The 13,542-nt window shown below is 36.2% G+C and overlaps 1 protein-coding gene across 1 annotated transcript in view; it reads left to right on the top strand.

Annotated features, from left to right (window-relative positions):
- The window catches only part of LOC136030379 (protein Malvolio-like), a 71,916-nt gene extending 60,080 nt beyond the window's left edge, over positions 1–11,836 (top strand). The window contains exons 12-13 of the mRNA XM_065709304.1: positions 1,946–2,156; positions 11,564–11,836. Coding sequence (XP_065565376.1) covers positions 1,946–2,156; positions 11,564–11,641 — 289 coding nt within the window. The 3' untranslated portion in view covers positions 11,642–11,836. The remainder of the gene's footprint in view (positions 1–1,945; positions 2,157–11,563) is intronic.
- Positions 11,837–13,542: the final 1,706 nt, after the last annotated feature.

Here is a 13,542-nt window from a genome sequence, read left to right as displayed (position 1 = left end):
ATTTTTTTTCAAATTTTTTGCCCCTAATATTTCTGCTCCTAAGTAAAAAGAACCCATTCTGTCCCTCCCCTAAAACCGTGTCTGTTCATGACAAAGGACCGTTTGGCTTTCGTCAAGCTATTTGTTTTTCCTCTTCATTGAAAGTGCCATCTGTTGTAACTACGCAGAGAGTAAGATATCACTCAAGTGTCCACTGTTATTACGTCCACTAGCACCAATTTAAATTTGAAATATCCTATGACTTTTTAACAAGTTGTTTCGAATGCCCAATTATTGATACGACATAATTATGACTTGTTTTGATAGGATATAATTTATGCCAGGGCACAACTATAGTCTGTTCTTGTCAACTACAGAGCACAATTGTTGATAAAAAGCCATTATTTGTGAATGTCTGTTTTCTTCATTGATTCCAGTACTATGTTTTCGCTACTTAAGAAGACAATTTAAATAGTGAGAACTCGGTTCGAAAAGAGTATACGGACACAAATTTATTCCCAAGTATTAACTCCTTTTTGATAGATTTTGTATCATATTTTTTTGACTTCAGATAAATTGCGGTGAATACTTAACTTTTCATCTTCTCCTTCTTCTTACCATTGACAATTAACCAAACTAAAGTATGTTTTAGGAATGTGGCAACCATGGTAAACTATATCATAACACGTTAATAGGTGAATAATGCTATTTTTCCTTTCTCTGGCAGCTTGATATTAGGTTCAGGCCTCCATCTTTCCTAAATGAAAAAAATTACCTTCATTCTGATTAGTGAATCTACGTTAAAGTTTTAAAGTGCTATGCTGAAACTTTATCTGTTGAACTTTTTTAGTTCAAAATACAAGTTTGTAAATATAAGTTTTACAAAACGGACCTTACCGCTACCTACCTACCCGTATCTACCTACAGCCCCTACCTACCCCTACCACTATTGGCTCCCCTGTATGATCTGAATAAAAAGTATACAAATCACTTAGATATTTTAGTGCTATAGCGAACGAAGGGTTAAGGTTCTTACCAATGAAGTATCATAGGTTGCCGAAAATTCTACCTTTTGACAATCTAGTTGGGAGTCAAACGAAAGGTAGGACGGCCTCGACAGAACTGAAAAGAGTTCATAGAAGGAGTTAGAGGAAGTAAGAACTTCAAGTGGGGGGATTAAATTTTCAAACGCTTAACAATCGGGATAGAGTGAGCTAGTCAGCTGTGTTTGCATTTAATTTAGTAAACAGAATCACGTTCATTTTTTATTTTTATCTATGTTCCCGCTAAAACTCTGCTATGCGTCACAGACGCCAAGGAAACCTTGAAGTTTCATTATCAAAATTTTTTCAATATTGCCGAGCAAGATTTATTACTAGTTTTTTTGGGGGGAGGACTGGAAATACCAATAACATAAAGCAATTGATAGCTTAAAGAGTTAATTTGTAGGCTAATTTGAAGCTTCATTTGTCTAATAAATCAAATAGTGCCAAAAGAAACTAAAAAATTGTCGCGCTTTTTAAAAAATTAAAAAAATTCTTTAATTTATGATTTTCGGGACAGTAATGGCTAACTTGGATTGATAATCAACTATGTATTCAGTTGCTTTGTCATGCTTTGTTACATATTTTAGAAGGAATATTTATCTGAAAATTTCATCCGATGATGAGTGCTCAGACCGAAGAAGCTCCCAGTCGAGATAGCTTTTCAAAAATTCCATAAAATTTCCAGTCAAATCCTTCAAGAGAAATTTCAACCATTGTATGAGATAGGTTTGAATATCTATCAGAGTTCTATGACAAATGGACAATTTCTGTGGCACATGTTATAACAATTGCTATGACACTTCCTATAACAAAATCTCAAATGGAATTCTTATGGCACATAAGTATGAGATTTCATTAGTGCCTCTAATCTTGCTAAATTGCCTTATCAAAATTATTTTAGATTTATTTTTATTTTCCAGATTCAACAAAATTGTTATTATGTGCCTTGGATTTGCTGTTATATCGATTAACATTTATTTCGTTGTCTTCAGCATATTTGACTCTTATCCATTCCACCCAGCAATATTCCTACCCATTGCTCTTGGAGCTTTGTTTTACTTTACGCTAATTGGTTACCTGGTTGTACATTTGGTTGTTTCACTTGGCGGCTCCTTTTGTTTAAAATCAAAGGTAAGTCATATTTTCACCGGCAAGATATGTTTGGCAAGGAATGTTCATTAAGGTACATTCCATTATAAGGTATATTGCGAACTGTTTTTCGAAAATCGGGGTGTTTTTCATGGGATTCTTTGTTTGACGATCTGAATAAGAAAGACCTGTCAAAACTTTATAAGGTGTGTTTGTTTGGTAATAGTACAAATAAATTATGTAGAGCAGTCTCTTTTTTGTGGAGACCCTGTCTCAAGTGAAACCTTATCGTAGCGAATCCCCACAACCTCCTATGAAGTAAATACTCCTTAGCAAAATTAGGGCAATAAATTGGAAGCTCCTCTATCTAATATTAAAAATGTTGTCTTTAACAGTAATTCTTATCTTATACTACGACTGCCTCTAAATATATATGCTTTCAGAGTTTTTGTGTCTATCAGGTTTTCCCTATTCACCAATTCCGCCTGGTTTTACTCTGCCAATATCAACTAGTCAAATAATTTTAAAGTTAGTTAAGTTAGTCAGTTAATTTTGTCAAAGTCAAAAGTTTGCCACTTTTTAACGACAATAGAACTGCGGTTTTCCGAGGTAAGGTGGACTGAGATTGCCTCGAATCAACTGAAACTCGGATAATACGGACTCTAACAGTTGAGAAGGAAATTTGGGGTAAAATGACTAAAACTCGACCAAAGCTGTTAGATGAGCGTCTATTTTTGTATTTTAAATAAAAAACTGTCGTAATATAACATGATGACCAGTTGTAGCTATCTCGCACTGCACAGTGCCTTAGACAAAGAGAGTTTTGTTTTATTTTTGTTTGCAGTAACCTTACCATCCCGGTATATTAGATTTCTATTTAAATACTGTACTGTGTGTTTTTTATTTATTGATAATTGTCAAAGCATTAAAATACCTGGCACTTTACCTTATCAAGAATTGCAATTATGTAAGTAAAATACCTCAGTTAAACCGGAACTCGGTTAGTCAGGGCTTGGACAACCATGGTCCTACTGAAATAACCTAGTACCTAGTCTGGGTTGTTTATTTTGCAGATTGCTATTCCAATCTTGATTAAAAAAATAAGTTCGAAATCGGAAGTATTTTAAATTTAAATTTGTTACTTGGTGCTGTTATCTAGTTCGTGTTTTTTTTTTTTTTTTTTTTTTTTTTTTTTATAACTTCTTATAGTTGACACGAAACACTGGTTACGCCTTTTAAAGCAGCAAAAAATGATCCACTAACTTCATGGTCTTTCTTGTTTTGTTTGTTCATTAGTTTCAGAACTAAGATACAGTGAAGGATTTGGAATTTAAATACTTGATGTTTGATTTAATTATTTGAGCAAGACTTTGGACTTGTTTTAGGTTTAGGCTGTGATAGCAAAATTGTCTGTGAACAAATTTTACATGATAAGCTTTACTATCTTTAGCTAAACAGCGATTTCGAACCTCATCAACTTAAAAAGTGATTTAAGCTCCGCCTTGAAATAATTACCATGATTATTTGAAAAATGTTCTATTGTATACTTAAATCCTGAACAGTCTTGCTAATCCATTAATTAGCTCAACTTAATAGCTTTATTTGGAAATAAAATTATCTTTAGAATCCTGAAGCTCTTACACTTTCATAAATTATGTAAGAGCGCTGAGCTCCTTACGTATTAAGTTACTGCTGAGCAATATATCGTGAGCACATAGAATAGCGCAAAAGATCAGAGACAAGAAATTTGATCGGATGATTTTTGCCTTATTTTACATAACTATCATCATTTAAGTTGCCGTAAAAGAATAAGGTAAGCCCAATAGCATATAACGGTATTTTAGAAATCTCCCTAATAACAATCTGTCGATTCCCAGAAACCACTACGCCTTCAAATGAACGCTGTAACTTGTTAAGCTGATGGGTGCCATATAGCTTATTTTTGGCTGATCTTTCACCCGCGTAATTTACTATCTTCTTTATATGGCACTTGGTATTAACCAAGTGACATATAGCAGTCGCTAATTCTGTCGGTCTGTCTGTCGGTCCCGGTTTTGCTACTTTAGGCACTTCCAGGTAAGCTAGGACGATGAAGTTTGGCAAGCGTATCAGGGACCGGACCAGATTAAATTAGAAATAGTCGTTTTCCCGATTTGACCATCTGGGGGGGAGTGGGGGCCCGGTTAATTCGCAAAAAAATAGAAAAAATGAAGTATTTTTAACTTATCAGCGGGTGATTGGATCTTAATGAAATTTGATGTTTGGAATGATATTGTGTCTCAGAGCTCTTATTTTAAATCCCGACCGGATCTGATGACATTGGGGGCAGTTGGAGGGGGAAAACCTAAAGTCCCGGTTTTGCTACTTTAGGCACTTCCAGGTAAGCTAGGACGATGAAATTTGGCAAGCGTATCAGGGACCCGACCAGATTAAATTAGAAATAGTCGTTTTCCCGATTTGATCATCTGGGGGGGGGGAGTGGGGGCCGGTTAATTCGGAAAAAATAGAAAAAATGAAGTATTTTTAACTTATGAGCGGGTGATTGGATCTTAATGAAATTTGATGTTTGGAATGATATTGTGTCTCAGAGCTCTTATTTTAAATCCTGACTGGGTCTGATGACATTGGGGGGAGTTGGAGGGGGAAACCTAAAATCTTGGAAAACACTTAGAGTGGAGGGATTCGGGATGAAACTTGATGGAAAAAATAAGCGCAAGTCCCAGATACATGATTGACATAATCGGAACTGATTTGCTCTCTTTGGGATAGTTGGGGGGGGGGAGTAATTCTTAAAAATTAGAAAAATGAGGTATTTTCAACTTACGAACGGGTGATCGGATCTCAATGAAATTTGATGTTTAGAAGGATATCGTCTCTTATAGCTCTTATTTTAAATCCCGACCGGATCTGGTGATGGGGTCGGGGAGTTGGGAGGGGGAAACCTAAAACTTGGAAAACACTTAGAGTGGAGGGATCGGGATGAAACATGGTGGTAAAAATAAACACAAGTCCTAGATAGATGATTGACATAAACGGAACGGATCCGCTCTCTTTTGGGTAGTTGGGGGGGGGGGGGGGTATTTCTGAAAAATAAAAAAATGAGGTATTTTTAACTTACGAACGGGTGATCGGATCTCAATGAAATTTGATATTTAGAAGGATATCGTGACTCAGAGCTCTTATTTTAAACCCGACCGGATCTGGTGACATTGGGGGGGGGGAGTTGGGAGTGGAGAAACATAAAAATTGGAAAACACTTAGAGTGGAGGGATCGGGATGAAACTTAGTGGAAAAAAACACGAGTCCTAGATACATGATTGCCATAACCAGAACGGATCCGCTCTCTTTGGGGTATTTGGGGGGGGGGGGTTAATTCTGAAAATTAGAAAAAATGAGGTATTTTTAACTTACGAACGGTTGATTGGATCTCCATGAAATTTGATTTTTAGAAGGATATCTTGTCTCCAAGCTCTTATTTTAAATCCTGACCGGATCTGGTGACATTGGGGGAAGTTTGGGGTGGGGAAACCTAAAAGGATGGGAAACGCTTAGATTGGAGGGATTGGAATGAAACTTGGTTGGAAAAATAAGCAGAAGTCTTGCATACGTGATTTACATAATTGGAACGGATCCGCTCGATTGCGGGGGGGGGGTAATTCTGAAAAATAAGAAAAATGACGTATTTTTAACTTACGAAGGAGTGATCGGATCTTCATGAAACTTCATATTTAGAAGGACCTCGTAACTCCGATATCTTATTTTAAATCTCAACCGGATCAAGCGTAATTGGGGGGGGGGGCAGTTGGGGGGACCGGAAATCTTAGAAAATACTTAAAGCGGTGAGATCAGGATGAAACTGGATGGGAAGAATAGAAGCCTGTCTAAGATACGTGACTGACATAACTGGACCGGATCTGCTCTCTTTGGTGGAATTGGGGGGGGGGGGTAATATTGAAAATTGAGGTATTTGTAACTTACGAAAGGGTGACCAGATCTTAATGAAATTTGATATTTAGAAGGATCTTGTGCTTTAAAGCTCTAATTTAAAATTCCGACCAGATCCTGTGACATTCGGGGGAGTTGAAGGGGGGAACCGGAATTCTTGGAAAACATGAAAATTGGAGTATTTATATCTTACGAATAGATGATCGGATCGTAATGAAATTTGATTTTTAGAAGGAATTCATGTCTCAGAGCTCTTATTTCAAATCCCGACCAAATCTTTTGACATTGTGGGGATTTGGAGGGGGAAATCTTGGAAAAATACTTGGAGTGTAGGAATCGGGATGAAGCTTGGTGGATAGAATAAACAAATGTCCTTGATACGTGATTGAAAGAATCGTACTGGATTCGCTCTCTTTGGGGGAGTTGGGGGGAGGGGTTCAGTGATTTGGCGAGTTCGGTGCTTCTGGACGTGCAAGGGCAATGAAAATTGGTTGGCTACTTAGGTCTACTTTTGCAGTATTAGCAGAGTTTTTAACTAGTTTTCTTATTCATTTAAATTGTCAAAGGTGTTTTCTATAGGGTGTTGGCTTGTGAGATGTTTCAATCAGGCTAAATTGGATACTTAGGTCTACTTTTGCAGTATTAGCAGAGTTTTTAACTAGTTTTCTTATTCATTTAAATTGTCAAAGGTGTTTTCTATAGGGTGTTGGCTTGTGAGATGTTTCAAACAGGCTAAATTGGATACTTAGGTCTACTTTTGCAGTATTAGCAGAGTTTTTAACTAGTTTTCTTATTCATTTAAATTGTCAAAGGTGTTTTCTATAGGGTGTTGGCTTGTGAGATGTTTCAAACAGGCTAAATTGGATACTTAGGTCTACTTTTGCAGTATTAGCAGAGTCTCTAATAAGTTTTCTTCTTCATTTAAATTCTCAAAGGTGTTTTCTATAGGGTGTTGGCTTGTGAGATGTTTCAAACAGGCTAAATTGGCTACTTAGGTCTACTTTTGCAGTATCAGCAGAATTTCTAATAAGTTTTCTTATTCATTTAAATTATCAAAGGTGTTTTTTATAAGGTGTTGGCTTGTGAGATGTTTCAGACAGGCTAAATTGGCTACTTAGGTCTACTTTTGTAGTACCAGCAGAATTTCTAATTCTGCACATACACTTCAAGTAAGAAAAATACTTATCACTATAGTCAGAATTACATCCTGAATCCAAAGTTATTGTGCATTTGCATCAGAAAGGAAATTAATATTCACCATATACAGACCTAGCCTATACCAATTCAGGGTATATATTTGCACGTTAGTGAGTATATGTGTATGTATGTGTATATGTGTGTATGTGTATATGTATGATATATATATATATATATATATATATATATATATATATATATATATGTATATATGTAAGCCCTATAGATAGGTAGAGTAGCTCCATAGGAGGCTTAGGCCAAGTAGGACCTTGTCCCAGTGGGGCCCATAATAGAAACTGGGAAACCCTCCCCTGGGGGTCATAATTTCAGGTGGAGGAGGAAGAAGGCCCCTCAAATGTACACTCAGCAGGGCCAACTGCCGTGTTCACGCGTCAGATGAGTTACAAACCTTCTCCCAGTAATGGGTTAAATTGCATGGTGAAGCAGAACACCATCGTGGGAAGATCCTCTATAGGAGGACAACTGCGGCAGGGCGTAAGATCCAGATTTATGGACAACGGCCTCTGTAAAGGGCTGCCTCGACCCTTTCGGGGTACCTGCAAGACTGGGAAACTTGCGGTCAATTTTTCCCACTTGAGGAGTGGCGCCCCTCGAGGAAATTATAGCCTAGTAAACAACACAGCACTCGTACGGGATTCTGATTATTGGATAATTTTCTGGGCTTGGTTTGTTTTGATGGGCGTTTTCGGGCTGAAAAACCTCTTCCTAGCTAATTTATCTACTATGGGCTGCCTCCCCGTAGTAGCATAATATTTGTAGGCATGAATATATAATGAGTCGGAGGTAATAGGCTTGGGACTGTCTGTGCAGGATTTCGACTCTTGTTGATAGAAGAGCATCGCCAAGTGCTGAAAACCATGTTGTGACCAAGATGGGCCCAGGATTGCACAAAGCCTCCAACTTACTGGAGGTCCCAGGGACTTCTTGCTGTCCGGTTCTAAGCCGGCTTAAGCGCTTCGGTGTAGACTTGAGAAGATATGTTGGTCCCCATCCTGCACTGGTATCCGGGATCACTGCTTTTCTTGAGGCCAAAATAATTTCAAAGATTTAAAGAACATGAAAATTGGAACTTGGAATGTTACGACGTTAAAAAATGACTATCGCATCGACATTTTGACTGACGAATTCAGACGGTTTGAACTGGATTTATTAGGAGTTTCAGAAACTCATATCCCAGGGGTAGGAAGCATGAAATTAGGTGACATAGAATTTGTTTACTCAGGAAGGAAGGATGGGGTACATAGACAGGGAGTAGGGCTCATGATGAATAAGGAAGCTGCTAAGTCTTGTTTAGGCTGGGAAGGTATTAATAATAGAATACTAATTGCTCATTTTATGACTAAAAAGTTTAGGGTATCAGTTATAGTAGTATATGCCCCCATTGAACCAACTGATGGAGATACTAGTGACTCAGATGAATTTTACTTACAGTTACAGGAGCAAATAGACAGGGTACCAGGTAGAAATATGGTGTTTTTGCTAGGAATTTTTAATGCCCAGGTTGGTAGAAATAGGGATAGATGGTATCCTAGCCTAGGTAATTTTGGTGTAGGAAAAGAAAACAGTAATGGCTATAGGCTTTTGCAATTTTGTAGGTATAACAACCTAGTTATAACCAATACGGTGTTTGGTCACAAAATGGCCCATAAGTTGACATGGTATTCACGTGATGGTAAGACAGCAAACCTTATTGATTATGTTATTGTAAACAGAAGACTAGCAGGATCAATACAAGATACTAGGGTGTATAGGAGTGCCGTTATTGATGTTAAAAGTAAAGATCACCATCTAGTAGTGTCTAAGGTTAATTTAAAGCTGAAATTTCGGAAGAGTAACTCCCTCCCGGGAAGTTATGATGTTGGTAGACTTCAGGATGAAAATTTGAGAAAAAAAATTCCAGGAACAGTTGAGTACTAAACTTGAGGGTTTAAAATTTGACAATGTGGAAGATGGATGGAATAATTTCAGAAAAACAATTTGTGAAGTTGCTGATGGTGTCCTAGGGAATAGTGCTAAGACAGCAACTAGGAATATTAGTGAAAAAGCTTTAGGTTTAATAGAGAGTAGAAGGGGTTTGTATAAGAATTATCTGAGCGATAGGTCGTATGAAAACAAAAGGAATGTAAAGAAAGTGGAGAAAGCATTAAAATATGAACTAAGGAGATGTGAAATGGAGGCAATGGATAAAATTGCTGAGGATCTGGAAGATGCGGCTAGACGGCATAATAGTAAAATATTATACTGGCATGTTAATAAATTGAAAGGGAGTAGCCGATCCGGACTAGTCCCAGTTAAAGATAGAAATGGGGTCACAATTAGTGATAAGGAAAAAGTTAAAGAAAGATGGGTGGAACATTTTGAGAATGTGCTAAACCGAGATACAGTTGCAGGAAAAGATATAGATGAAAATGAAAAAGTTTGTGATACCTTGGATGTGAAGGAAGATTTGTTTAGTGAGGAAGAATTAGCGACAGTACTAGAAGGATTAAAAAATAATAAGGCCCCAGGTGCTGATAGTATGATTAATGAGTTCCTTAAATATGGTGGCTCTGAGGTTAGGAATAAGCTACTGAAGATTATGAACATGATTTTTGAAAAAGGGGAAGTACCCAATGATTTTAGGAAAACCTTAATTAAACCACTGTATAAGAAAGGTGACAAGAGTGAATGTCGGAATTATCGAGGCATTAGTCTGGTCTCTGTAGGTAGCAAATTACTGAGTAATATGATACTTTTTAGACTGAGACATGCTGTAGACAAAGTTTTAAGGGAAGAACAATGCGGTTTTAGAAAAGGTAGAGGATGTGTCGACCATGTTTTCACTCTTAGGTTAATAATTGAGAAGTCCCTTCGTTGTCAAACACCTTTGGTCCTTAGTTTTATCGATTATGAGCAAGCTTTCCATTCTGTTGATAGAACAGCGTTAACAAAGGTCTTATCGTTATATGGTATACCAGAAAAATACATTAAAGTGATTTGCGCTATGTACGAGAATAATACTGCTGCGGTTAAGGTAGGAAATGAGGTTAGCAACTGGTTTTGTATTAAATCAGGAGTTAAGCAGGGTTGTGTTCTATCCCCCTTTATATGGATCATTTTGATGGACTTCGTCTTAAGGAGCACAGGAAAGGCAATTGGAGACCATGGAATCAAATGGGGAGGAAGAACGCTCCTGGACTTAGATTATGCTGATGATTTAAGCATATTAGATGAAAGTGTGAGCAAAATGAATGAATTTTTAGAGGTTTTACGAGTTCAGGGTGCTAAAATAGGCTTGAAAATTAATGTTAAGAAGACTGTCACTAAGGTTAGGAATAAGTGAAGATGAACAGGTGACCTTAGGTAACGAAAAGATTGATCAGGTTGGGAGCTTCAGTTACCTTGGTAGTATTATTAGTAAAGATGGTGGGAGCAGTGAAGATGTTAAAAGTAGAATAGCTAAAGCTCAGGGTGTTTTTTCACAGTTAAAAAAAGTTTGGAAGAATAGAAAGATAAGCCTACAAACCAAGATTAGAATATTGGAAGCTACAGTGATGACAGTGGTCAAATATGGCTCTGAAGCATGGACACTCCGAAAAGCAGATGAAAATTTACTAGATGTTTTCCAGAGAAATTGCCTACGGATTGTTCTGGGTACCCGGCTGACTGACCGTATTTCAAACAGTAGGTTGTACGAAAAGTGTGGTTCAATCCCGCTTTCTGGGGCTATAATGAAAGAAAGGTTGAGATGGCTAGGCCACGTTCTACGGATGAAGGATGACAGATTACCGAAGATTGTCCTTTTTGGCCAACCGTCTGGGGCTACACGGAAAGCAGGTCGTCCTTGTCTGGGTTGGGAGGATGTCATAAATAAGGATTTAAAGGAAATGGGAACTTCCTGGGAGGGTGTAAAGAGGGAGGCTTTAAATAGATTAGGTTGGAGGAGGAGCGTGCGTAGCTGTGTTGGCCTCAGGCGGCTTGGTGCTGCAGTGAGTTATTAGTAGTAGTAGTAGTATTGATTCATAGAATTTTGTTAGAGCTCATACCATATGATCTCTTGGCTCTTAGCTCTTCTCGCCTCGTCACAAGTGCCATATGAGCTCTTAGCTCTTGTTTTTAATTTGGCGCTCGCTACTATCAAAACTACATAATCGCAGATGATATTAATCATTAAAACTTGAATGTGGAATGTTGCCTAATTTTTAAGATATAAAACGTTGTATGCATTTCAGCTTAAACAACTCAAAAATAATTCATTTACACTGTCCTTAGTACTTTAAACGTTCAATTTTAATTTCTTCTTTCAGTTTATATCAAGATTGTTTGTTAATCCAATGCAGTACAGTGACGAAGATAAATTGGAGGAAGAAGTAGAAGATAATTGAAGACTATGGGATTTTTTTTTTCGTGTGTGTGGTTTAGCTTTTAATCTAGTCAGATATAAGTTGATCTATATGCTAAAAGTTAGCATGACCTTATCAAGTTGCACAAAACTTTCGTCAAACAGTTTTTCATTTAACAGACCAACACTGGAAAAATTATAATTAATTTGATTATGCATGGATAAGTTTTGGTTAAAAGAAATATATTAGTTTGTTGAAAAACTTCGGAACTGGGGGTATGTGCCATGTCGCTTAGTGATTATTAGTTTAGGGAAGAGGTAGAACTTACTTACGTTTTAAAAGTAATATCTTGAAATTACATAGCAACAAAAGAAAATTTCAATTTAGTAAAATAAATATTATTAAATTATTTAACGGGAAATAAATAAGAATCCTGATAGGATTTGTTTTAATAAAAAAAAATTGTGTGTTTATAAGTTAATTATTCATGTAAATCCTTTGTTCAGTAATTAAATTAGGTCATTTATTTAAAATGGACATTTAATGAGGTCAATTATTCAAATTCGTTTAATTATATAGACCAAATTATGTTTAGTTTATATTTTATTACTGGTATTTATTAAAACACATGTAGAACTTACTTACGTTTTAAAAGTAATATATTGAAATTAGATAGCAACAAAAGAAAATTTCAATTTAGTAAAAAAAATATTATTAAATATTTAACGGGAAATAAATAAGAATCATGTTAGGATTTGTTTTAATAATAAAAAATTGTTTAGTTTATATTTTATTACTGGTATTTATTAAAACACTGAAATAATGAATGATACCTTCAGTCTCTTCGCAGGGCAACTTTTGTTTATTACAATAGTCATAGATCCTTACGTACAGTTCTTTAGCACAAACTGTTTAATGAGGTGTTAGTACAGTATTAGATGAAATTCCACTTCGTCGAATATGTCGGGCAAAAAGGTCAAAATTTTTGGCAGCCATCCCTCCCTTCACAAAATTCTGTACTGGATCTTTTCACTTGCAGCAAAAATTTTAATCTTTATAAAAAAAAAGATCTTGAAAAAATCTTTTCTTTAATTAGCACTTTCAAAATCCATAAATACCATGTTTAAGTGAAACAAACACTATTGGTTAAATATGTACTACTCTTACCCTTACGAGTTGTCAATTTGTACAGTTGTACAATTTTGGTTATTCTTACTAATTAACCATTGACAATGTTGATCCATTCCTTAAATGGCCCCTGAATGAGGTACAACCGAAATTTAAAAGACGAAAGAGGTACAGCCTGTTCGCATTTAAAAGGCTGAGGAGAGGGAAGGATTTGCTTCCCCTGGTCATACGGACTTACATCATTCCTATTGATTACAAATAAAAGTAAAATCATTGGGAAAAGACAATTGTTATACTTATTAAATTTACTCTTTGATTAAACATATTCCGAAACAAACTTTCTTTTTTCGGATCATAAATTCATTGGTGGATTATGAATTATTCCTTGGTGAATTATACCCTAACCAACCCTAACAAAACATATGGTGTAGTTGATCCGGTCGATTATAAAAGTAGCTATAATTACAAGGGTTTCTTCTGGTTAGAGTCGACATCAAAAGGTTAGTCTTTTTTTTTATCACTGACGACGGCTTGGCGGATATCTTTGTTGAAATATCTGCTTCTGTCTTTTCGCTTCTTTCTGTCCACAGGCTGAAAATAACCCTCGTTTTTTTAGTTACTTTTTAATCATATTTCCTCGTTTTTTTATGAAAGATATAATGACAGTAAAACAAAGCCAAAGTTAACTTTGTGTGAGGAATTCAAAACTTCATTAATGTAAAATCTAAAATTGTATATCCACAATTTCCAAGCACTGGAAATACATATTAAAAAATAAATTAATCCCTTTGGGGAAAAGAGAGTATAGGTAAAGC

Source organism: Artemia franciscana, chromosome 8 (assembly GCF_032884065.1).
Source record: "Artemia franciscana chromosome 8, ASM3288406v1, whole genome shotgun sequence".
Classification (NCBI taxonomy): domain Eukaryota; kingdom Metazoa; phylum Arthropoda; class Branchiopoda; order Anostraca; family Artemiidae; genus Artemia; species Artemia franciscana.
Note: the sequence above shows the minus strand (reverse complement) of the source record. Positions and strands in the feature narration are given on the sequence as shown.